This window comes from Aspergillus nomiae, assembly GCF_001204775.2.
Source record: "Aspergillus nomiae NRRL 13137 chromosome Unknown contig00025, whole genome shotgun sequence".
NCBI classification, from domain to species: Eukaryota; Fungi; Ascomycota; class Eurotiomycetes; order Eurotiales; family Aspergillaceae; genus Aspergillus; species Aspergillus nomiae.
Genome location: NW_015378080.1, coordinates 87,075 through 112,181, shown reverse-complemented (window position 1 = coordinate 112,181; position 25,107 = coordinate 87,075). Strand labels below are relative to the sequence as shown.

Sequence of the window (25,107 nt, the reverse complement as noted above, 5' to 3'; positions counted from 1 at the left end):
CTCAGTAGTAAACCGGATCACGGGACAGGAGATTTCCCAGCACATTTAGTACATACCTTGTGGAAGTAGTCCGAGGAATCGGGAAAATAAAATGCCTATTGAAAGAGAAGGATGTTATTGAACTCAGCAAAGGAGAGAAGCAAATTCCCAGTGGATCTCTTTGATGATTAAAGGGGTAGAATGGAAGCCGTGGCGGTTTGCCGTCGATTGTAAGGAACTCTCCAAACAGCAAGCGGTCTGTAGTGGATCTGCACGTCCTCCTCCCATTGTTACTCATCTTCTTCTTTTCCCAAACCACATCCAGACTCTCTTCTCTCAAAACAACATTTGAGTTCAGTTCAGCATCTCGAGATTCAAGATCTGAAGACGGCCTTTGTCTTCTGTATCACAATTTAACCCCGGTGTTGACAGTTCCCCTTGCCCGCTCCCATTCATACTCCGATCCGTACCCCGCCGCAATGTCGACCTCTGCCCGTCGTCGTCTCATGCGCGACTTCAAGGTACGCATTTCTCGTAGAGCTCGGAATTCCTGGTTCTTGTTTTTGGTCCTTATTATATTCATGTGTACTGCTCGAATGATACTTCTTTTGTCCAGGGGACTCCGTCTCTTCCCGTATAGATCTCGTGAGCTAATCTCTTCCATAAATGCAGCGTATGCAAACCGACCCTCCTGCCGGTGTCTCAGCCTCTCCGGTAGCTGACAATGTCATGACCTGGTAAGCCCTTTAAATTTTTGATGTTGTTATTTATTGCCTTGATTCGTTGCTGATCCTGTCTCTACTAGGAATGCTGTTATCATCGGGCCTGCTGATACTCCTTTTGAGGATGGCACATTCCGTCTTGTCATGCACTTTGAAGAGCAGTACCCGAACAAGCCCCCTGGTGTTAAATTCATCAGCCAGATGTTCCATCCGAATGTATACGGTACGGGCGAGCTGTGCCTGGATATTCTGCAAAATCGTTGGAGCCCAACGTATGACGTGGCGGCCATTCTCACCAGTATTCAAAGGTACGTTCTCTGGCCACCAGTGACGGTGAGTGATTGGCTCTAATCGATTTCCGCCTTTCTGCAGTCTGCTTAATGACCCAAACACATCATCACCTGCCAATGTCGAGGCATCTAATCTCTACAAAGATAACCGGAAGGAGTACATCAAGCGTGTGCGTGAGACTGTCGAGAAAAGCTGGGAAGACTAGGGGACCCTACATGTGATATTGGCTGTTTTTCTTTATTTTTTATATTCCCTTCTCTCGGTATGATTTATCTGTGGGCGTTTATGACGAAACAAATATTGTCTGCTCATGTCAAAAGGTGACAGCACACTGTCGATGGCGGCGGACACGCCGTTGGCATGACTTGTCCTTGGAGGATTCACACGCCGTTTGATGACATGCACAGCGCGGGGTTTGGGCGCCTGGTACATATTCTCCCTTTGGTCTCTTTTTGTGGATAATCGCATATGTTTCAGTTGCGAGGTGCATAATGCATTAGCTTAGGATGTTTTCTGCCTCAATTATGCCTTGGCTTCTATCATTGATTAGTCTTTCCCCTTGCCGTTCTGCGTTACTTTGACTTGGCTGAGAGTGTGGTTTGCTTTCGCCTCTCGAGTTTATTATTATGAATGCCGTCCACATTTTATTAGTGAAAATTAAGAGGAGCCTTATAAAGAAAATCGCATAACGAATTCCACTGCTATAAATCGACTAGTAACTGCGGGACAAGCGACAAGATAGTTTTCAGCCGATGCCAAGAAGGAGACTAACGGCTCGTGTCGAAGCATTATTATTTAGTATTATTATGATTTCCTTTACAACTTTACTCCTCCGATGAGACACAAAAAACGAGATCCCACGTCTCTTTATTTCTTTCACGTCGACCTAACAAGTCCTGTCGCTGTGGTAGTATATTGCCCTTCCGACTAAGACGGGTCTTGACTAATTTTTGTTTTTTCCCTTCTTTTTTTTGCCTCTGGGGGCTTGAGGAGATCACGAGTCCCCTCACCAAATTGCTCCCCACGTAAGTGTCGTGCACGTGGACCCCTGACCCAAACAACAAATCGCCCACCGTACCTGAAGATACCATCTTCTCGTGCGACTGATCTGAACGACGTTTCCGATACTTCCCCCTCTCCGCGGGGCTTTATTTCTCGTCTCCTTAGTTTTACCCTGTTCCCCTAGAAGCTGCCGCCGGGTTTCTGGGTCAGAGTGAACATGGCGTGAGTTTTGTTGATTCACCGCTTCAACGCCCAAAGCGGCGGAGACTGACACTTTAATGTCTGGCATGCAGGTCATCTGGCCCTAACTCCTCCAACACCTCCATCAAGGGTGCGCATATCTTCCTGGAGACTGATGATTCTGTTTCGCGAGTGGTGTTACTGACCAGTTCTCCGTAGTGGTTGCGAGGTTCCGACCGCAAAATAAAGTTGAATTGTCCTCTGGAGGAGAACCCATTGTAGATTTCGAAAATGAGCAATCATGTCAGATCAATGTGCGTGGTTTCGACCGATAATTTCTCCTTTAGGATCCTTCTTCTGGGTGTCAGTTTGGAATATCTAACCGATGTACAGTCCAGAGAAGGTACCGGCTCCTTCACTTTCGACCGGGTATTTCCCATGGACTCGAAGCAAACGGACATCTTCGATTTTTCTATCCGACCCACCGTCGACGATATATTGAATGGATATAACGGAACGGTTTTTGCCTATGGTCAGACTGGTGCGGGTAAGTCATATACGATGATGGGATCCGATATCGACGACGACATCGGCAAAGGTATCATCCCCCGTATTGTCGAACAGATCTTCGCCAGCATCCTTACTAGTCCGAGTAATATCGAGTATACGGTGCGCGTCAGTTACATGGAAATTTATATGGAGCGTATCCGCGATCTGTTGGTGCCACAGAACGATAACCTTCCCGTACACGAGGAAAAGTCCAGAGGGGTTTACGTCAAGGGCCTGCTAGAAGTCTATGTTTCTAGTGTACAGGAGGTGTACGAGGTGATGCGCCGTGGTGGCACGGCACGAGCAGTTGCTGCGACCAACATGAACCAGGAGTCGTCTCGTTCCCATTCCATCTTCGTCATCACGGTTACGCAGAAGAACCTCGAGACTGGCTCTGCAAAGAGCGGTCAACTATTCCTGGTCGATTTGGCCGGTAGTGAAAAAGTTGGGAAGACGGGTGCCAGTGGTCAGACACTCGAGGAGGCGAAGAAAATCAACAAGAGTCTCAGTGCTCTTGGTATGGTCATTAATGCGCTGACGGATGGCAAATCCACTCATATCCCGTATCGTGACTCAAAACTCACCCGAATCCTGCAGGAGAGTTTGGGAGGTAACTCAAGAACCACTTTAATTATCAACTGCTCTCCCAGTAGCTATAACGATGCGGAAACCATTTCGACCTTGCGATTCGGTGTGCGAGCCAAGGCAATCAAGAACAAGGCGAAGGTTAATGCCGAACTGAGCCCCGCTGAATTGAAGCAGCTGCTACGTAAAGCGCAGAGCCAGGTGATCAATTTCGAGAGCTACATATCGGCACTGGAGACAGAAGTCCATGTATGGCGGAGTGGTGAAAGTGTTCCCAAGGACCGATGGACGCCCGGCAGAAATGATGTTGTCAGTGCGACGAAGGCCGAAGCTCGACCGCGCCCTAGCACCCCGTCTCGCCTTCAAGAGGCTCGATCGGAAACCCCTCGTCCTGACTCGAGAGTTGGCGATCGCTCGAGCACCCCTAGTCTTGTACTTGAGAAAGACGAGAGGGAGGAGTTCCTCAGGCGCGAGAATGAGCTGCAGGATCAGATCGCTGAAAAGGAATCGCATATTGCCAATGTCGAAAGGGGTTTGCGCGAGGCACGGGAGGAGCTCCGGGCATTGAAGGAGAACTCGGCACGCTCGGGCAAGGACAACGAGAAGTTGAACACCGAAGTCAACGAGCTCCGGATGCAGCTGGAGAAGGTCTCGTATGAAAGCAAGGAAGCTGCCATTACTATGGACGGTCTTCGGGAGGCCAATTCGGAGTTAACGACCGAATTGGATGATGTCAAGCAGCAACTTCTCGACGTGCGAATGAAGGCGAAGGAGACCAGTGCTGCACTAGACGAGAAGGAGAAGAAAAAGGCGGAGAAGATGGCGAAGATGATGGCCGGATTTGACCTCGGAGGCAATGTCTTCTCCGATAACGAGCGCAAACTTCAGGATCTCATCAACCGTGTTGATGCATTGCACCAGGTTAGCGAAGCGGGCGAAACCATTGCACCGGACGACCTCCTGGAGCTTCGCACGAGTTTGGCGGAGACCCAGGGTTTTATCCGGCAGGCGGAGTTGACCATGAATGACCGGGGCGAGCTGAGTGAGCTGCAGGACAGCCGCAGAGTAGAAGTTGAGCAGAAACTCGCAGACCTCGAGCAGGATTATGAGAAGCTTCTAGAACGCAACCTTGGAGAGGAGGATGTGGAGGAGATCCGGGAGAGACTAGAAAAGGTTTATGTCACCCGGAAAGACGCTGAAATGCAGGCAGCCTCGGAACTTCGCAAGGAGATTGCGCGTAAGGATGAGGAACTCAGCAAGCTGCGTCAGTCTCTTGCCGACTCGCAAACTCGCGTGTCAACAAATGGGGCTGCGGGCAAGAACCTGCAGCAGCAGATTGCTGAATTTGATGCCATGAAGAAGTCTCTCATGCGAGATCTGCAGAATCGCTGTGAGCGTGTCGTGGAACTGGAGATTTCTCTGGACGACGCCCGCGAGCAATACAACAACGTGTTGCGCTCTTCGAATAACCGCGCCCAGCAGAAGAAGATGGCATTCTTGGAGCGCAACCTTGAGCAATTGACCCATGTACAGCGGCAGCTGGTAGAACAGAACAGCAGCTTGAAGAAGGAGGTTGCTATTGCAGAGAGGAAACTGATCGCCCGAAATGAGCGCATCGCAAGCTTGGAGAGCCTGCTCCAGGAGAGCCAGGAGAAACTCACACAGGCTAATCATCGGTATGGACTTATCTCATTTGCCTTCTGGTTGCCACCGTGACTAATCGCAATCGTCCCAACAGTTTTGAAGCTCAACTTACTGCTGTCAAAGAGAGACTCGAGGCTGCGAAGCAGGGCTCTACCAGGGGTCTTCCGAGTATGGATAGCGGCGGCAGTTTTAGTTTTGGCGGCTCGAGAATCGCGAAGCCGCTCCGTGGCGGCGGCGGAGGATCCGAGAGCAGTGCTCCGGTTGCCGGAGTCCAGTCCCAGGAGACGGGAAAGCGCACCAGCTGGTTCTTTGATAGACGATGATCCACGATTTCTCTTTTGTTGTTTATTTTATCCTTTCGCCGAAGATATTTGAAGAACATTCTTGACACGCCGATATCCCATTTTCATGTCTTCTCGTGCGATCTGTGCCGAGCATGTTGTGTGAATGAAGCTCCCTACTGCCTTATGTTTTCCTTTTTCTCGTTTCTTTTTCTTGTCCTCTTGTCTCTTCGTCTTTCCCCGTTTGAGCCCTTGGTACATTAGAATGAGCACCCAGCATGTGTCACGAGAGGCCTCTGGGTCTCGCCGATACCCTTGTACATGATGATAGAACGCATTCCGGCAGAGTAGTTGTGAAGGACGGTGGAATAGAGTATACAATACAAAACGATCTTCTACTGCAGGAGACCGGCCATATACACTCACTGTACGCTGATGTGCAGCTTGATTGTTAGTCTGCAGTCAGCAAGTTACAATTCATTACTGGTCTGCTCTGTACCGAGTTAGGGAGACATGTCCTGATTAGTTTTACTATAAGCTGCTCACTGCTATCTTACCTGTCGGGCAAGCATATCTGGCTACTAGGTGGTACTTATTCTACTCCTTGAAGTCTCTGTGCATGGCTAATTGATGAAACACACGCCCCAGCCGTACAAAGACATAAATTGTGGAAGCTTCTCCAATGGTATCAGAATAAATAGTTACAGATGCGTTCATTCCAAAGGAACGAGGAAAATAAATGCAGCTACCGTTTCCAACCCTCGATCTTCTTCCGGCGCTTCTCAAATATTTGACCCACAGCTGCACCATCCCCGCGCGGCCCGTCGTCGCCGTGCTTGCGTTTCCGACTCCTATCCAGCGCGCCACCGCTTCCCTTAGCCCTGCGTGTAAGCCTTGAAATACGGTCTGCACCTTCAGTAAGGCCTCTCCATTCTTCACCTCCATAAGTGCCCTTGGCCTGGCCACCTCTTTTGGCTCGGTCCTTTTTGCTCTCCTTTGCCAATCGGATAAAGTTGGTTTCTTCATAGGTTGTTCGTTCTGCTTCATGTTCCCTTTCCTTCTTCGACTTGGTGTGCCTGCCACCGTGCACGATTGTACTGCCAATGCTAGGCTCCGCCATCGGTGCGGACGACATCTCCGCATTGACGAACTCATCGATAACGGTCGATCGGCGTGGACCACGTTCCCGACGTTCTCTGGTTTCGGTAGTGGGAAGAGCTGTCGGCATGATCTTCGGTGGGCGATAGATGCCATCGCTGGGCGCATTCTTGGTAGACTTCTCTGCCCGCGCTTCCGGTTCGACTTTCTTCGCAAAGGCTGAGACATTGGGCCGGTATGCCATCTCATCGATATCTTCCTGATCATCATCACTTCCTTCCGCGCTATCCCCTTCACCATCGCTTGAGTCCTCCGATGCCGACTCATTGTCGCTGCCAGAATCTTCTGCTTGGGTTGCCTTGGTCTTCGCAGCGGTGCGTTCGGCTCTTTCCGCATCCTCAGCGGCCTTAACCACTTTGTCTATTTGATACTTAAGTCGTCCCTCTAAAGGCCTCACACCGCGGTCCAGGTAAACCCGTAATTCTGCGAGCTTTTTGACGGTGTCCTCTCGCAGGGACTGATCTGCTTCGGCATCGCTATCACGATCTTTTGATAGTCCACGCAATTGAAACAGCACCAGAAAAACGAGATTGTGTATATAGGAGAGAAGCAAGTCGCTTTTGGTATCTAGCAGCGATATACCATCTTGCGGAGGTTCGATTGACACCTCCGAGGGTGTATCTCGCTTGTCCTTGGGGAGGGATGATCCGGCAGTGGTGAGACAGCCAGTAATAGTTTCCAATAAGGCAGAAATATTTTGCAGACCGGAATTTTCCGGCTGTTGCGTAGCGGTCGCCATTGCGATGTGATGGGTGGTTCTGTTTCGTTTCCACTTGCGATCTTCACACCGAAGGGAAATTTTTGGATGTCTTATCAACACGTGCCGATAGTCACCTCGAGGGACCCATCACGTGTGCCAAGACCGATAGCTGGCCTCATCGTATCCGTCGCAGCCGTCGGTTTTGCTCCATCAATCTAATCTCCGTTTAGCTCAACGCTTGACCTACCTCGAGGTAGCGGTTTTCCCTTGGAACGCCAACCATCGCAGTACCCGCCCAATGAGCCACTGAAATACCTTCCCTGGAGTGGCAACTGTAGACTTGTATGTCACTCGAATGCATTCTTAGTACAACATAGTATCACAGAGCGACGGGCGAGCTAATCTTACGCTTTGTTATTGTACAGAAACGCCCACAATGGCGTTCAGCAAACGAACATTTTCCCTATATTCCCTTCTTCTTGCGGCACCCTCTTTCACAACAGCATTCTACTTACCGGGTGTAGCACCCACCTCGTACGACGAAGGACAATCGGTGCCGCTGTATGTCAACCATCTCACCCCAGGGCTTGCGCAACAGGACGAGCAACTTCATTCCGTGTTTTCATACGACTACTATCACCCCGCCTTTCACTTCTGCGCCCCTGAAGATGGACCCAAATATATACGCGAATCGCTAGGGAGCATTTTGTTCGGGGATCGAATTCAATCGTCACCCTTCGAGCTCTTTATGGGCAAGAACGAAACGTGCAAGGCTGTCTGCAAGGAGGAGGCCAAATTCGATTCCCGTAGCGCCAAATTTACTAATCGGAGGATTGTACAAGGATACAACTTCAATTGGCTTGTGGATGGACTTCCCGGCGCCCAAATCAATGTGGAATCTGTCACCGAGGCCAAATTCTATAACCCGGGCTTTGCACTAGGATCATTGAACGATAATGGGCAGGCGGTCTTGAACAACCACTTTGATATCTTTATTGAGTACCATGCCGTAGGGTACGGAGCCAAGGACAAGTATCGGGTGGTCGGTGTGCTCGTTCAGCCCGACTCCCGTGGGAATTCCAAGGTTCAGGGAGATGGGAGCGTGGACTGCGGATCCAGCGACGTCCCGGTTATTCTGGATGAGGATAGTGAGACTGGCGTCACTTGGACATACAGCGTGTACTGGCGTGAATCATCTACACCCTGGGCTACCCGCTGGGATAAGTATCTGCATGTCTACGATCCGAAAATCCATTGGTTTTCCCTGATAAACTCCGCAGTGTTCGTGGTCTTCCTGGTCGGCATGGTGAGCATGATTCTAATTAGGGCTCTCCGGAAGGATATTGCCCGGTATAATCGGCTGGACATGATTAACCTAGAGGATTTGGATGGAACGTCGGCCGCTGTGGAAGATGGTATCCAAGAGGATTCTGGCTGGAAGTTAGTACATGGGGATGTCTTCCGATGCCCGAAATCTCCTTTGTTGTTGAGTGTACTTGTTGGAAACGGTGCACAGCTTTTCATGATGACGGGCGCCACAGTTCGTAAGTTTTTTGTCGTCTTCAGTGGAGATAATGAGTATTCATACTAATGCGGCTTGTCTAGTTGTCGCTCTCTTTGGCCTTCTATCTCCAGCCAACCGTGGTTTCTTAGCCACAGCCACCCTTCTCATCTACACACTGTTTGGGTTTATTGGTGGTTATGTGTCCGCCCGAGTATACAAATCTTTCGGCGGAGAAGCTTGGAAGCGCAATATTGTCATGACCCCCGTGCTTGTTCCCGGTTTTATTTTTAGCACCTTCTTCTTGCTTAATCTGTTCGTATGGGCGAAAGGCTCCAGCGGGGCTGTGCCCTTCGGCACTATGCTAGCTCTCGTTGCGATTTGGTTCGTCATCAGCGTACCGTTGAGTGTTGCGGGTAGCTGGCTTGGATTCAAGCAGCGTGTATGTTTGCCCCGCTTGTGATGTTTATCATATACTGGACTGGGGCGTGTGCTGACCCTTTTTCTAGGCTGTGGAAGGACCCACGAAGACAAATCAGATACCCCGCCAGGTCCCTCCCATGACTGGCAGTCTTCGGACCATCCCTTCGTTGCTGCTAACAGGTATTCTTCCGTTCGGAGCGATCTTTGTGGAGCTATACTTTATTATGACGTCGCTTTGGACCAACAAGATCTACTACATGTTCGGTTTCCTGTTCCTCTGCTACGGGCTGATGATCATCACAACTGCGGCTACGACGGTGCTTTTGGTATACTTCCTGCTGTGCGCAGAGAATTACCGATGGCAATGGAGGGCATTCGCTGGCGCCGGAATGACTGGTGGCTATGTCTTCCTCAACGCACTGCTTTTCTGGGCAACCCGAGTGAGCTTTGGTGGTTTTACGGGTGCAGTGCTCTATGTCGGCTACTCCGCGCTGATTGGCTTCGTTGTTTTCATCTTGACTGGTAAGTTCTGAGCTGTCTTTCCATATCGGTTCCACCGCCGCCAACTAATTCATCCACAGGCTCGATCGGCTTTTTCGCAAGTTGGGCATTCGTACAGCGCATCTATGGCTCCATCAAGGTTGACTAAGTGTCTTACCGCTGTATTTCCTCAATTGACCAGACACCGCGCTTGGTGGCCTCTCCTCTTTACCTCCGCGCCATATAGAGTGATGGAGGCTCTTTTCTTTCCCAGTCTTGTTCCGATATCCCTGTATAGCTTGCGCGCATTCGTATTTCCTTTGCTAACCCCATCCGATGCATTGTCCACGACCTGTACATAGAGTATACGAGAATGCTGTTTCCATGCTTGGAAGATTGTTTGGCGCTAGTGGAGCGGGTGGGATTTGATACATTCATGTGCACAAACAAGGTGAACTGAAACGTATTGTATGATATATGAACAAAGCCATTGAACACGGTACCAAGTAGAGATATCCTGGAGTGGCATATAGTAACTTGACCAAGCTACGGCGTGGATCCCTAGTGCGTCAGCTGTCGTGCGTCTTTCCCCCTTGGCGGTCAAAGGTCTGGACCCGCGGCTCCCCCGGTGTTGAACGCCACTACGCAGTCTTCTTTCCCCCCGGTTTCTATTTTCCCATTTCCAAATCTCGCCGACCGGAAATTCAAATCGTTCCTGGTTCCCTGGTCTACGTTAAATCTCTCGTGGTTTAATTCTGTCTTGGTCTGGTCTCCCTCCTTCATTCATCCAGCCTTCAATATAGTGAAACGAGCTCTCTCCGACCACGGGGGCGCACGATCTTATCGGCCCAAACCTCGTTTACCCCGCGATCTTCCGCAGCTGCATCTTGCACTCCCCTCCTCAGCGAATAATAGATCGGAACCGCCTGTGAATTCAAGATTTCTATAAAAGGTTCTAGGTGATCATTTACCATAAATTTGGAGCGGTCCTACAGCGCGTGTTGTGACCATGGGTAAATCGTAAGTGCGCGTGCTTCCCCGTTTTGCGTACTCTTCACGGCCATGAGAATACACATCCAGAGTGGGATGCCATGCGCAGGCCCTGTTCTATCCTTACTGAGGGTGAGGATTGAATTGTCTCGCTTGTCGTCACATTTGGCTTGTCCGGCTCGCTTCCGTCCCTCTCTGCGATGCCGTGAGTTCCCTCACTGGCTGATCCATGTGCGCTAACACCGATGACCGGACAGTCAGTCGAAGCTTTCCCCCACCCAGCTCGATGAGCTCCAGAAGGCTACCCATTTTGATAAAAAGGAACTGCAACAATGGTATAAAGGTGCGCTGACACGTGCTTCACTCTATGTCAAGAGGTATTTGGGCTGACCGAGGCTTTTCGGTGTAGGGTTTTTGAAGGACTGCCCCTCGGGGACCTTGACCAAGGAGGAGTTCCAAAAGATCTACCGACAGTTCTTCCCTTTTGGCGATCCGTCATCATTTGCCAATTATGTGTTCCGTGTCTTCGATTCGGATAATAGCGGGATGATCGATTTCAAGGAGTTTATCTGTGCATTGTCGGTCACATCCCGGGGCAAGATGGAGGATAAGTTGGATTGGGCGTTTCAACTGTATGACATTGATGGCGATGGTAAGATCACGTATGACGAAATGCTCGCCATCGTGGAGGCAATCTATAAGATGGTATGTCAACCGCTAGCTCCGAGTGGATGCTGTGACCGAGGGCTGATGGATGACTAGGTCGGCTCGATGGTGAAACTTCCCGAAGATGAGGACACGCCCGAGAAACGAGTTCGCAAGATTTTCCGTATGATGGACAAAGATGAGAATGGCAGCCTTGACATGGAGGAGTTCAAGGAGGGTAGCAAGCGCGACGAGACGATCGTGAGCGCCCTGTCTTTGTATGATGGACTGGTATGAATGGGTGGTGGTCGCACCTGTATGTTTCTTCTCCCATGACCTCTCAACCTTTTTCTACTTTTCTCTCTCGGCGAATCCGGCGTGGTCGGGATTCTTGGTTTTTTCTTCTTTTTTATCTCAACGTAACCATTTCTGTCTTGTGTTTATTACCTTTTTTGTTTCTTTTTGCGTCTAGGATTCCCATTACTGCCTGCCCCTGTGCTTGTCGACCCAGTGCCCCGTATTGATGGCATCCTGGTCGGACCGCTTCTCCTCTACTCTTTCTCCCCGTCTAGATGGAATGTGCTAAATTCTGGCCTCATCTTTCGGGGGCCCTTATCATGAAAAACCACAGGCAACGGTTCGTCTCGTTGACACCATCGGCTTTGATTGACAAATTCATGCCCTTTCGGTTTGCAGAAAAGAAAGCACGATATGGTTGATTTGAGTTTCTGCCTCTCATGTTGGAATGTTTTGCGCGCATTTGCATGATTGAGTCTTTTGCAATGCATTTTTTAGAGTTGAAATTTTTCCGAACCTACTGTGTACAGAGATTCAGTATACATACAGAGAGAGATATATATATATATATATGTACATTGTGCTTACCTTCAAGGCCGTGGATACCTGAGGTGTCCACAATTAACTAGTCTCTAATGTGTGTTACTACAGACGCAATACTTCCTCAGTAGGTAGTACTACTATATTAGTCGTACTAGTAGTACGGAGTACTCCGTAGTTGACTCCGTATTGAGAAGAAGTCTCGGTACGGCTGGATCCGTTTTGGTGGCTCTTACCCGGCCCACCATGTCAACTCCACCCTTTCACACTACTGCTCTCTCTAAACCCCCAACCGATGACTCCATTCTGAGAGAAATTGCTGCGTCAGTCGTTAGAGACTAACGCTTTGCTCCATGCCGAACGGGTCCGGACACGAGGAGGAAGGCGCTCTTCTGTGTTCCTGCGCCAATGGTTCGAGTGCCACGCGGTTGTCGTGGCTGCATTGACGCCCGCCTTAAGGTCCGTGTAGCCTTTTCCTACCAATGCTTGTTTCCCCTCCCTTGAACATTCCATGCTGCCTAAGTGCGATTTACAAAGAGCAAGCTTTTTCCGCACCAATCAAATTTTTCTACGAGGGCTGTGTTGAGACTGTATTCGTTACACTACCGCACCCCGTTGGCCCTCTTCCACGTTCCCACTGCCCCCAAAACTCAACACAGATGCCGAGATTCCGATCTATCGTTTCGACCTAGATCATGGCCCTTGCAGAGAAGTGGAGCCCGGCATTAATTCATTGCCTTGTTTCTGGACACCAGCCAATGATGCCCGATACCTTGGTATTGCCGATGATAACGCTAACGCCCCGCTACAGTGCGATGGCAGGACCCCTTGCGCACGATGCAAAAGCCTGAACACACCCTGTCTGCGCCAGATCCGAGCGATCGAGTTTCGCGATCAAGGCCCGGCCCTGCGACAGAAATATCAGTCGACATCGCAGCCCTCGCACCTCTCACCGGTCTCGGATCGCGAAGGTGGTCCTCCCTCACGGTCGACCCGGTCCAATGTCCGATATCTGCCAGTTGCCTTTCCGACTAACGAGACGGTGTCGCATTCGCTATCCGTTACCGCTGTCTCATCCCTACAAACCCAAGTATTTACCAACTTCGTCCTATCAGCTTTCCCTTGTTATTTCAAGTGCACCGAAACACAAGTGCCGGTCAATTGGGTGGAATATGTCGAAAATCGGAGAGGGACTAATTCATGTTTCGATTGGGCTCTTCGCGCTTGCACTACCTCCTATGCGGGCGCTGTGCACAATGATCAGCGACTGCTGAAAGAAGCTCGGGTGATGTATATTCAGGCCTTGCGGAGCCTTGGCGGGTTGTTGTCCCACATCTCAACGGCCAAATCGGACGAGGCCTTGGCGACGGCTATTACCCTCGCGGTTTATGAGAAACACCACTGTACCGATGCAAACTCGTGGCTTAAACATGCGTCAGGGGTCCGGACGCTGATGAAGCTCCGTGGCCCGTCGGCTCATCTTCACGGGTTCGGTTGTGCCATGTATGTCGCTTATCGAAGCTTCTTGGTCACAGCGGCCTTGGTATCCGGGGAAGAATGCTTTCTGCAGGAGCCTGAGTGGCAGGCCCTCAATGAAGAAATTGCGGCGAACAACGCCAAGCTACCCGATTCATCCTTGTATACGGATGTTGTGGAGCGCGGCTTCCTGGAGATCCTGAAGATACCCGGGCATGTAAAGCAAGTGCGCAAGTTGCTTTCCCTTTCATCGGAGGAAAGGGCCAGGCGTCAGCCAGACGTCTTGCGTAGCGTCCAGGCCGCTCGTGCGGCGCTTCGAGGGATCAACACGGAGTTTGGCATCTCGGTGTCGATGCGCCGTGCTGGTCAAGGTGCTCGACAGGGCTTCATCGGCCCGTCTCCAAATTTCTTCCTCGACGGTTACTCCACGCTTTTCGCGAGTGGTGTTCGCTCCGGCCTGCTGATCCTCAACCAGCTGGTCATCGCCACGGATCCGACACAGCGAGCTTCGCTCGAGTTAGAATGCCAACTTCTTTCGGGCGAACGTTGTTCGAGCCTGGCCAGCTGTGAAGACCCTGTAGTACGTCCATTAACACCACCAGACTCTCCACACGCGCCGCAGCTAGTAGTGGAGTCTTTGATCACTCCCTCATACAGAAAGCCACCCACGACAGACTGGATGGATCATATTGCAGCGACGATGGGTATGGATGGTGTACGGGTGAGCTTGCTTGAATAACCTTGGACTACCAGTGGCATTGAGTTTATATGATTCTGGAGATACCCCTATAAACAGATAGAAATGTGAATATTGATTGTATGCATTGCGATACTTCTTCGCGGCGGTCTCTCCACTGCAAAAGCCCTTTTGGATGATGCTGATGAAGCTCCTCTTTGCGTGATCACATCGTCTACCGTGCCAATCTTCCAACTTCTTCACCCCTACAAGATGTGAAGAACGAATCCCCTTTTGCTTCTACTTCACCTTATGAGGCAAAGCCACCAAACTTAATCTCCACCGTATCTCTCGGGTCGCATAGTTTCAAATTATTAGCCGGGCCAAATTCTCTTCCAAATCAGCGGCCGGGGTCACTCCAGCGACTGTTTGATGGCCTCGGCCACCTATCTGTGCACCACATTCCGAGCAGGTGGAGATTTGCATAGCGCCACCGCATTCTCCGATGGTGAAAAAATGGCCGTTCACGCAACGATACCAGTGTCCAGTTCCCCTGAATTCCCGTGCCATGGCAGCCACAACGGCCATTCTCTCTTCACTGGTCACGGGCGTGTAAAAAGTACCGCCGCGGAGCATCTTCAATGTACCCTCGATTTCGTCTGCAAATCCATGTACCTGACCAGGGTGGGCCGTACACAGCTTTTGAGCTTGTTCAATGCACTCGTTACCCTCATTCAGAAGATCCTCTGCCCGAGTTGGCTGATCGCTGCTTTGGCGCTCTAGGGCACACAGCTGAGCGCCGAAAAGGTAGCCCTCGACCTGTTGCAATACGCGCTGTGAGTTGACAGCCATGGCCGTCAGCTTTTCAGCCTCCTTTCGGTTTTCCTGGAGGTCAAGGCGGAGAACGCATTTGTTGGACCCGCCAGGAGTTTGATTATACAAAGAGAGGAAGTCTCCAATCAATGCTGTATCGAGGCGAAGTAACAGCGAAGCTGCTTGAATGCAGCCTTTCGTCTGGAGCACGGTCTCGTCGAATTCGAATTGCCCAGTTTTTCGTTTTCGACGACGGGCATCTTTCACCATGTTGCGTACTTGATTGAAGGGCTGCTCCTCCACCTTGACTTTCTTGTAGTACTCTGTAACCTGATGGCGCAGGAGGATCATATCTTTCCATCTTGTCGAATCATGCTTCCTGAGATGCTGGTGCATCAATCGGATTTGGTGGTCAGGTGGCCCTTGAATCCTTAGAGTAAGGTCATTTTGGAATGCTTTAGCTGCCGCTGCCCCTTCGTGGTCTGGCAGCTGAGCCACCAATTGGGCAAGCTCTTGAGCCATAGGTACGTACTTCTGATTCAAATACAGAATAAATTTCTTCGTCGCTTCGTCTAACAAGGCACGCCTCACCAGTCTCCCATATCGGGATATACTTCTTAGGGAACCTCGACAGGTGGCACAGTTCGGAACGTCCGAGATGGAGAACGGCTCTGATGATTTGGAAATCGACAACGGCTTTCCCATTTCATCAAGCACATAGTGTTTCCGAAGGTCCATTTGGGCATCCATGTTTTCCACGGTCAGAAAATGTCCACATGGGGGAAATATGCAAGGATTTTCCTCCAGGTCAATCTCTTTGTATGTCTGACCCAAGATGAAGTCTACAGACATATCCTTAATTTCGTCGGTCGCACATGTTTGGCAGAATTTCTGTGCTGGACAAGGTTCACCACATAAGGACGGGCATTGATGACCGCACGGTAGAAGTTTCTCACATCGGCGAGAGCATGGAATGTGATCACACGGCGCGGCGCAAGGCATGGAACAGGCGCTGTGTGGACATGCAGACAGACATTTTGATACTGCGCAAGGGGCACATGGCTCGGAACATGTCCTAGGACATCTGGAGTGACCACACTGGACGTCACAGGGCGCCGTACATGGCGGACACGGAGTGTCCCCGTGGCATTCTGCAGCGCAGGAATGGGCACATGTGGAATACAAACGGCCACACCTTTGCTTGCATTGCTCATGATCTACCTTGACGCCCTCATTTGTCTGAATTGTACATTGACTGCATTGTCGCTTACAGTTGTGACCACAGGGCAAAGCAGCAAGACACTGGCGCGTGCATTTGTACTCAGGTTTGTTTACATCGAGGTGACAGGCGATGGTTACTTCGTGGTTGCAACGAGGAACATGCTTCTTGACGAATGTTGGACATTTAACCAGGCTGAGATCCTGTGCTTGCCAGCAAGGAAGACTGGCCATTGAGTGACCACAAGGTAGGACTCGGCCTGCATCAAATACCATGATGTCGCATCTCTTGGGACAAGGGTCACCACACAGTCTGGGACAGGGGTGGGAACATCCTTTCTGTGGACGCGGGCATGTCTCTGGGCAATAGACCGTCTGATGAAGTATCTCTGAGTGGCATTTTTGCTTGCACGGGTGACCACACTGTAAACGCTTGCCGCATTGCAAACTGCAACCTCCCTCAGGCGAAAATTGTACGAAGTCGTTCGGCTGTGATACCACGATAGGAGTAGAAGGGTGGCGAGGGCATCTGAGCTCTAAGCTTGTGCCAAAATTATCATGTTCTTCGAGGATGTTAAGAACCTTATGCCACATGTCCACACCCCTTGAGGTTTCCGAGTTGCCGATAATATACATTCCATGGCGTGCCCGTGAAAGCAAAACATTGATGCGATTCGGTGTGCGGAGGAAGCCACATCGATTTTGAGCGTTGCTTCTCACTAAAGAGATCACCACCACCTTTGCCTCCTCACCCTGGAAATTGTCTATAGTTGCAACTCTCAATGCCTGCAGGAGGGTTGATCTGGACACTGTGCTTGGTGTCGTCGGTCTTTCATCCTCCGCGAACCCTGCCTTGTCAAGGTCGTCCTGGTCTCTTTCTCCTAGGGTGATCGTGAATGCTTGGCTTAGTTTACGCCTCATTCGGTGAAGCTGGCCAAGATATGGAGTCAGAACAGCTATGTCTCCTGCTTGGTATTCTCCCTGGCGGAGCAGATGGTTTACTAGAGCCAGTGTCATTTCAATCTCATGATCATTCCAGTGAGATGTTGCCATGGCATCCTGGACCGAAGAGTTGCCTTCAGGCCGTCGGTGGTCAAGCCAGAAAAGCCTCTTTCTCATCCCTGCAACTTCGGGATAGAGGCTAACTGAAGGTGCGTCTTGTAAGCGAGGGTACAATGTGCTTCGGACCAGCTGTGCGATTGAGGGATGCATTCGTCGTTGGATTTCCAGTGTAGAGAATGGAAGACTTATGCCAACATCATCGTCCGGTTTGACAAGCCGTTCGAACAGCGAGCGATCCAAAGAGTATTGTTGTCCTGCCCTGCTCTCCCGAGAAAGCCCATAGTTCTGGATCTGAGGCCGCAGTTGCTGATGATCTCCGATCAGGATGACATGCTCGGCCGATGGTAAAAGCGAGGTGAGCAGATGAGCTTCTAGGACCTCGCCTGCCTCCTCGCACATAATCACCTTCGATTGCAGTCTGCGCAGCATGTTCAGATTGCGGGCTAAGCCAGTCGTTGTGACTCCTATCACATCAGCATTGCGCAAGCATCGCAGATCTAGCTCGTCTCGGATCTTATCATAGGATGCTTTGTTTTCCTGGTGCGACGCCAAGATCGAGTGAACTTGAGTATGGAGTTCCTCTCTACTCTCTCTGATCCAATGTTTGTATAGAACCTTGCGCTCCTTGGACGTCATGTTGTCTACATGGACCTGCTGAAGGAGGAGGTCCACTGAACGCGGCTGGCCCTTAGTTGCTGGACCAGTTTTGAGCCACGTCTGTAGAAGGTGTTGACGGCGTCGATTAGAAACCTTCCGAAAACCATGCTTGTCCTCGTCGAATAGTTGACTATACTGGCGAGGATGGTTTCGCTTTAGATAGAACTCCAAGCTTTGATCGGTGCCTATAGCATCGAGTTTAAGTGCGTCAAAACTGTTTTCATAATCATCAAAGTTCACTTGCAGCTTCCACTGCTCCTGCTTCTCCAGCCTTGTTTTGTCAATCTGTCGAACTACGGTTCTGAGATTGAGTGGCTGCAGTCTTTCTGATTTGGATTGTGAGCCGATACGGATAATTTGGGTCGTGATTTTATCATCCAATAGGCCTTCTAGAAGCTGATCGAGAGCATGATTTGTGTAGCAGACACAGACGATGGGGCCAAGTCGTGGTTTTACTTTTGGCTTGTTGGCTAGTAGGACCTTGATCAGAGCGACTCCAGTAAAGCTTTTGCCCGTTCCTGGTGGGCCTTGAATGAGCCCTATCTTTCGCTGAAGGGTGTGGACAAGAGCCTGTGCCTGGGCATTATCAAGAGTAGACTTCTCTTGGAGCTTCTTCAAGTCAAGGGGTTGCGACGGGCTCACTAGGAGATCCGAACGGTCGTTCATAAGACAGCGTAGGTTGAAGCTAAACCCTGGCACTGCCGCATACTTGGGAGGTGGCATATCTACTTGGCCGGTAAACATCTCGTCTGGAGCGAGGAATTCGGACATCGGAAGGTCTGCAGCTTTTTTCATTGACTGAAGTGCCTTTAAGGTTGGTTGGAATGATGGCAATAAAATCCCTGGAAACTCAATTAGAGAGCATGCGCGTTCACTGTTGCGCGGCCTATAACAATCTAGGATATACTGCCGATTCTCCTCAGTCGGTTCCACTAACTCCATGGTCACAGATGCAACATTCGCCTCCTTCCACAGCGATGAGACCTTCCTCTGCCGTCGTTCTTGCCTCGCATCCGTTCTGGGCCGCTCTGGCCCGACGACGGTGCAAAAGATGGCAAATCCTCGCGGATCCGTGAGGCAGACGAGGGCACTGGACTGTAATCTTTTCGATAGCTCCCACCAGTCTCTGCGGTGAGCTTCCGACATGGTCCTGACATTCAACGGTTGTGCAAACTGGACGACAAATTGTAATCCCATGAAACGATCGAAACCCAGACCCCGTACCTGGACGTTCTGATAGACATTTGTCCTAACTTGGCTCTTCCGCACATCTCTCAAGTGACTGGGGCTCAGCTCAGCATGAATAACGTCTCGAAGCTGACCGATGGTGTCCTCCCTCAACAGCCGAAAATTTCGGTCCAAGAGCCCGGCGAGACCACCAATATGCCACTGGTGTGGGTCTTTCCCAGGGAGATATTCTGAACGCGGACTCATTATTTCCTTGAAAGTAGGCATAATCTGGATTCTGCAAATGTCCGCATGATCGTTGTCGTGGCGACCGCCAGGCGGGTCTTTAGGAGTGACAAAGGCTGCATGAGATTTATGGGCTTGTAGAGGCTTTGAGTCTCCCAGCAAAGGTGGTAGGGCAGCTCCGATCTCCAGCCGGCGTTGTAGTACTTCCAGGTGATGCCGCGGTCTGTCTAGTGACCCAGCAGTCTTCAAGGCATGAAGGATCATGAAGAGGTCATAAAACCGCCTCGCTACCGGCCTCAACGGCTCCAGGATGAACGCAGTCGAGTTCAGCTCGACAATCTTGCAAAACACGAGGAGCGATAGTTCTAGGTAGGTCGAGGTTGCATCTGAGTGGAGCTCAACGTCCAGCTGCACCACATCGGCCAGAAAATTCAGAAATGGCTCTGCACGATGGCCGGCTGGTCCGAAGATACAGTTGTAGATTCTAACCACGAACTCCTCCATCACCAACGACGCGAGGACCTTATGGTGGGTGATACTCTCGAGAAAGGGGAGGAACTGCCTTTGGAACACATCTCGTTTGGTGGCATTTAACATCAGGGAATAGTCACGCTGAATGAGTTCCTGGATTCGTTGCAGGCCGCCCTCGTGGGCGAGACATTGGATCACTTCTTGGGCTGTGTTGTCGTCGTCAACTTCTATCAGCTTTCTGGCCGTTGCGAAGAACTGGCCCAGTTCCGCACCCAGTGGACGTATAGCCAATCGGCTCTTGGGGGCTTTTCGCTTCCAAGCGGCAAGGCCGTTAACGTCGTTGGTTCCATTCCTGGGTTGCTGTCTTCGCGCACTCGATCTCGAGTTGCTTCCTTTGCCGGCAGGCTTTGACGGACCAGCCACATGGGGATATCGACAATTCTCAAACTTGCAGGACCCCGTTTGGGCGAACTGATAACAAATCCTTGCGCAGAATATTAGCGTCAATGTCTGACATGATTTAGTATGGATATGGTTACTTTGCAGATCCCATTCTGTTGATCACACAGCGGAGTCTGGTATACTTCGAGAGACAGCCGGATGTATCTCAGTCCGTATGAGATGGACGTTCTTCGTTGGATGCCAGCATAGATGGCGAGAAGGTGTCGGGATATAGGTGGGACAGTATGGCTCTATGATATGTCTGGCTCGTACACCACGGTCGCAGAATGTAGTATATGGAGGAGTCTCTCGCAGATGTTCCAGCACAAAAAACATCAATTATCCACGAATATTTCCATAGCAAGTTGCAGTATTGTAATAAAAAATGATCGGACGCCATGGTGGGCACCATATATATTCACCGATCTACCTGAGAAGCAGGAATATGCCCTTGTGGCGTAATACTGTCAGCCTTTTCTCTCAGGATCACCCAATCAATCGGGTTGGGGTTCAGCAATTCACACAGCCGCGGTGAGTCTCTCCACCCGAGCTGAAAGAGCTGCCACATCATTTCTTTTGCTCTAGCGGGGAATCTATGGTCCTGAGTCAGTGAATCCCACTTGGGAATATTGGTTGGCTGTTGACAGCCTTGGGGATGAATTGATCATCCACCAGAAGGTGACGTGTCCCAGGCAGCGAGAGTCCCTAGTAGAAGGCTGGCGCCTATGCAATGTCCTTTCCAATGAACACCGTTCAATCTATCAATAGCCATTTACATGAGATATATACACTGCCTTGCTAAACCACAAATATACAACCCCACCCCTCCTGATCGAACCCCCCCTAAGAAGACCCAGACCCAATCGCTCTTTTCTTCCACCCAATATCATATACAATATTTCCACCCCTCAAAACCAACCCGGGAATCCACCCCTTCTCCTCCATCCACACCAACGGCCACAACAGAAAGACCCCCAGCACACAGAACACTGTCGCGAACGCATGCATCGCCAATACAATCCAGTGCCCGATGTGTGGGAGGACAAACTTGATGAATTCTGATGTTTGATAAAGATCCTCTTGTTTGGTGATATAGTAGAGCTTACGGTGACCGTTTGTGTGGGTGGTTAGGGGCGTTTTGCTATCTGGGTTGCCGTTGGCGACGACGTCGGCGTAGCTTGCTCCTTCTTCTTCTTTTGGCTCGTGTGATTTTTCCGAGGACGCAGTGGCAGAATGGGAAGAAGATAAGTAACCATTCGGATTCGTAGTCAGCGATAACACCGTCGTAAGCGTCACAGGCGCAACATGAAATGGAACGACCCAGATCGTGAAGATCTGAGACATTGTCACGTAGAGTTTTTGGTTGTCGGAATCATATGCTACATCCCATTAGTACCAATCATCAACCATCTGTCGTCTCTCTAATTTAGGGAGACATCATCTCTGTATGGCTGGGGAAATAACGAACCAATAGAGTGGATCTTCATTTCAATGCGCGGCGACATCACTTTATACCATTGGTAGATCTTCTTCACGACCCAGCGACTGCCTCGGAAATGCTGGATCCGGCAGAAAGGGTGGACGAAGGAGGCATCTGGGGTGAAGAACTTGTCGATGGTCTGGGATTGTTGCGTCGGGGGCGATTGCGTGAGGTGTTGGATTACCGTTGGGATTTCGGAGACTGGTTTTAATTTGGATGTTAGGTTTTGGATTGTATTGAGGGGCGTTTGGGGAGGGGATTGGATGTACCTGGATCTTCCATTGTGTCAATAGCCTTTGGGATTTATGAAGAGAATTTGAAAGATTGATGGGAGGATTTCAGTCTTTATATCGCCTTGTCTTGTTGATTTCCAAAACCGGACCCGACGATGATGATGTCATTGCATGTGAACGTCAATGGCTGACATCACATGATATCCCTCTCCATGAAGGAGTTCGTGATTTGATTGATATACCAGTACATAGATATAACCAAGCTATCAAGAAGTAATCGTGACATACAACCCGGCAGAAACCCACGGGGTGGTGTGTTGGTAAGGTTCAGAGAAATGCCGTGTAAGTAAAGGTGCCATGGCTGTAGCACAGCATCTCTGATTTGATCATGCCATTTTGACTCCATCTAGACCCAAACGACAAAGTCAGATTATATGCGAATATGGTTCAGATGTCAGGGTGGGAGATCATGTTGATCATGGAGCTTGGATCCCTAACTTTGCGGCACACCATCTCCTGAAAACCGCCGGATTGCCTTTACATCTCGATAGATCCGCATGTCTTTGGAGGATGTTATTCCTACAACATATCCCAGAAACTTGCCAAGGGATAGCGCATCGGAGTCTTAATACACCAGAGCGTCTTGAATTGATCTCAATCTAGTAATATGCCCGAACTGCAGCAACTGAGAAAACGGGACAATGATATCAATGCAACGATATCCTGGTCCGGTCGGTCGTTGACTGTATGCAGAGATCTCCCCTTAAGATATCCCGCAACCCATTTCCTGCCACAATTTCTAACCATCCCATACCGTAGACCATCTACGCTGGTATCTCCATTCTGCACCGCAACTACGGAGATAGCAGAGCCGCCATCGCCTTTCGAAACTCAGCGTATCTATTCGACTATGTCGTGTTCAATCTGCCTGCCGAGTCTTCCAAGACACCTGCCCATACCATTTGCAATCGAATCGTCTCCGAACTGCGGGCCTACAGTGAGAAGCACACGGAAAAGATCACAGGTTTGGCCTTACCGCTGTCCCTAGCTGACAAGTATCCGTCCCTCTGTTCTCAGCTCTGGAGGGAACTGGATATTCTGCCTCTAGTTCTGGAACACAAAGAACGGGCCAGGAGGGATTCTGACCTGGGTGAATTGGCCACCTTCTCATCATGGGGCACCAAAGAATTCGATGAACAGGCGGACTCAATGGTCAGGAAGTGTATGCGGTATGTATGCGTGGCCGGCCCAGACCCATGGGGGGCATACCTGATCAGTCACAGGTCTTTCGGCGTGGGCCACGTCCTGCAGGAAAACATAGGCCTTGGGAGCTTGGTAGAGGTTGATCGGAATTTCCGGGTGCGGCTGGCCAATCTGGAAGATTACCAGGCGACGGTGACTGCTCAGACATGGTCCATCGTTCAACATTATGCAGAAGAACTCAAGCAACGGAATGTGAAAATTGCATTCTTTAGCTTGTCCTCGCAAGGGAGACCAGATATCCATACAAGGCATTCATTAGTGAGGCTCTTACACTACCTGGGGGTCAATGCTAAATGGTGAGGGAGCGTTCTACATTTTGCAACTTGATATTGGCTTAAACTTTTGGCTTAGGTATGTCCCAAAGCCGCGTCCAGGGATGAGTTGCATTATCCGGAAGATGCACGATTCCCTAGAAGGATTGAATGCACCGGGTGATTTTCTCACCATTGATGATGAACTACGTATTCTGCAATGGGTCTATGAAAATGCCCGAAGATACTGGCTGTGTGAAGATGATCCTCTGCAGGCACGGTCTAAGGGTGGCGCTGACATTGTGATCATTGATGATGCGTCTCTTACACCCGCAGCATTATTATCAAAGCAGGCCGATCCGAATCGACCAGTCATTTTTGAAAATCGAGTTCAAGTTCAACGGAGCGTGTTGCAGAATTCAAAGAACTTATCGACACGATCGTGGGACTTCCTGCGGGAACGTCTTAGACATGTGGATCTTGTGGTATCTCAAGCCCCGAAAGAGCTGGTACCGGATATGATGCTGAAAAAGAAAGTTGGCTATATCCCGGTATCTGTGGATCAGTATGCCTCTCACTTTCTGGGATGATGTTGTCTTATGCTAATGTGCTGCAGACTGGATGGATCTAGTAAGAATATGAGAGACTTTGACATCACATTTTATGGACGCGAGTTCAACTCCTTGTGTCGATCCTTCGAGACACCGATTTTGAACTATCCGGAGGGTATGTCGTGGATTTTCTACGGTTCGCGCCATCCTGTTATTACATCTCACTAATGCATATACCACACCACCTGCAGAGCAATACATCCTCCACCTCTCACAATTCAGAAACCTCGACGAGACCCTCACAGTCCTTCACGCCTACCAAAAGTTCTGCATCCATTGCTTGGACGCAGGGATGAGCGTTCCCTTCCCCAAACTCCTCATATACCACTACGGACCATCCCGCAGCTCCAAAAGCACTCTCATCTATGATGCCATCCTCTCCCACATCGAGGTGGACATGCCACATCTCAGACCATCCATCTACGTAATGCAAATCGGCCCGCCAGATCAGCTCTGGAATACCCTTCTAACCAAAGCAAAAGTCGTCATTGAACTGTCCATGTGCGAAGGTATTCCCGCCATGCTGCTGGCTGCTATCCAGAAAGGAAAACCCATAATCACTGAGAGGGAAATGAGTCAGTTTTCCTTTACCAAGGGTGTTGATAATATCCTTTTCTTTGAGAAGGGCGATGTGGACATCATTTCCAGGCTCCTGGTGGAGCTCTGGACTGATTCCCAGCTGAGCCCCATGCTGCTGCCGGGGCCGAGGAGGCTGAGGGATGAGCATACGACGGTTGGGAATGCGGTTAATTGGTTGTTTTTGGCGGCGGAGATGTCGCGCGAGGATCATGCTGTGGAGCTGGATGGGAAGAGTATCTTTGAGTTGGCTGGTCAGGGGGCTGGTTTGTGTGTTTGAATGGTGTTTGTGGAAGTTTCCTTACCAACTAATGTTCGTGATGAGGCACTCCACGCCAACCTCTATGATTTGGTTTGTCTAATGGAAGGGGTGTCATGTTAGAAATATGAGAATTTCGAATACGATCCAGGCTAGATTGCCGATTTTTCGGTTGCCGGATACACGACCCGCCACATCTATTTCCTACCAAAAGACGGAGAAAAACAGAGACATCATTAT

General features: G+C 50.2%; 7 protein-coding genes across 7 annotated transcripts; 5 read left to right on the top strand and 2 right to left on the bottom strand.

Moving 5' to 3' along the window:
- Window positions 1-296: 296 nt before the first annotated feature.
- ubc2 (E2 ubiquitin-conjugating protein RAD6) lies at window positions 297-1,693 on the top strand (the record flags this gene model as incomplete). Its single annotated transcript, XM_015547243.1, has 4 exons — window positions 297-500; window positions 652-716; window positions 785-1,009; window positions 1,074-1,693. Coding segments are annotated over 4 exons (534 nt in total), but the record flags the coding sequence as incomplete, so codon positions are not given.
- A 518-nt stretch (window positions 1,694-2,211) lies between these two features.
- On the top strand, window positions 2,212-5,275 carry ANOM_001985 (putative kinesin family protein (KinA); the record flags this gene model as incomplete). Its single annotated transcript, XM_015547242.1, has 5 exons — window positions 2,212-2,216; window positions 2,288-2,325; window positions 2,394-2,488; window positions 2,568-4,984; window positions 5,047-5,275. The coding sequence occupies 5 exons, from the start codon at window positions 2,212-2,214 to the stop codon at window positions 5,273-5,275; spliced, it is 2,784 nt and encodes a 927-aa protein (XP_015410691.1).
- Window positions 5,276-5,978: 703 nt separating this feature from the next.
- On the bottom strand, window positions 5,979-7,130 carry lcp5 (small subunit rRNA maturation protein LCP5; the record flags this gene model as incomplete). Its single annotated transcript, XM_015547241.1, has 1 exon — window positions 5,979-7,130. The coding sequence occupies one exon, from the start codon at window positions 7,128-7,130 to the stop codon at window positions 5,979-5,981; it is 1,152 nt and encodes a 383-aa protein (XP_015410689.1).
- Window positions 7,131-7,527: 397 nt separating this feature from the next.
- Window positions 7,528-9,975, top strand: ANOM_001983 (transmembrane 9 family protein; the record flags this gene model as incomplete). The annotated part of the gene is made up of 4 exons (XM_015547240.1): window positions 7,528-8,635; window positions 8,697-9,034; window positions 9,102-9,537; window positions 9,597-9,975. The coding sequence occupies 4 exons, from the start codon at window positions 7,528-7,530 to the stop codon at window positions 9,662-9,664; spliced, it is 1,950 nt and encodes a 649-aa protein (XP_015410697.1). The 3' UTR covers window positions 9,665-9,975.
- Window positions 9,976-10,685: 710 nt separating this feature from the next.
- ANOM_001982 (EF-hand domain-containing protein) lies at window positions 10,686-14,182 on the top strand (the record flags this gene model as incomplete). The annotated part of the gene is made up of 5 exons (XM_015547239.1): window positions 10,686-10,690; window positions 10,743-10,828; window positions 10,895-11,190; window positions 11,248-11,421; window positions 12,779-14,182. 5 exons carry the CDS (start codon window positions 10,686-10,688, stop codon window positions 14,180-14,182), a joined length of 1,965 nt encoding a protein of 654 aa, XP_015410690.1.
- Window positions 14,183-14,485: 303 nt separating this feature from the next.
- On the bottom strand, window positions 14,486-21,956 carry ANOM_001981 (uncharacterized protein; the record flags this gene model as incomplete). Its single annotated transcript, XM_015547238.1, has 6 exons — window positions 14,486-15,823; window positions 15,889-16,149; window positions 16,649-20,237; window positions 21,054-21,573; window positions 21,663-21,875; window positions 21,944-21,956. 6 exons carry the CDS (start codon window positions 21,954-21,956, stop codon window positions 14,486-14,488), a joined length of 5,934 nt encoding a protein of 1,977 aa, XP_015410695.1.
- A 618-nt stretch (window positions 21,957-22,574) lies between these two features.
- Window positions 22,575-24,888, top strand: ANOM_001980 (putative heat shock trehalose synthase; the record flags this gene model as incomplete). The annotated part of the gene is made up of 6 exons (XM_015547237.1): window positions 22,575-22,652; window positions 22,727-23,136; window positions 23,191-23,466; window positions 23,522-23,986; window positions 24,038-24,147; window positions 24,224-24,888. 6 exons carry the CDS (start codon window positions 22,575-22,577, stop codon window positions 24,886-24,888), a joined length of 2,004 nt encoding a protein of 667 aa, XP_015410696.1.
- Between the last annotated feature and the right edge of the window lie 219 nt (window positions 24,889-25,107).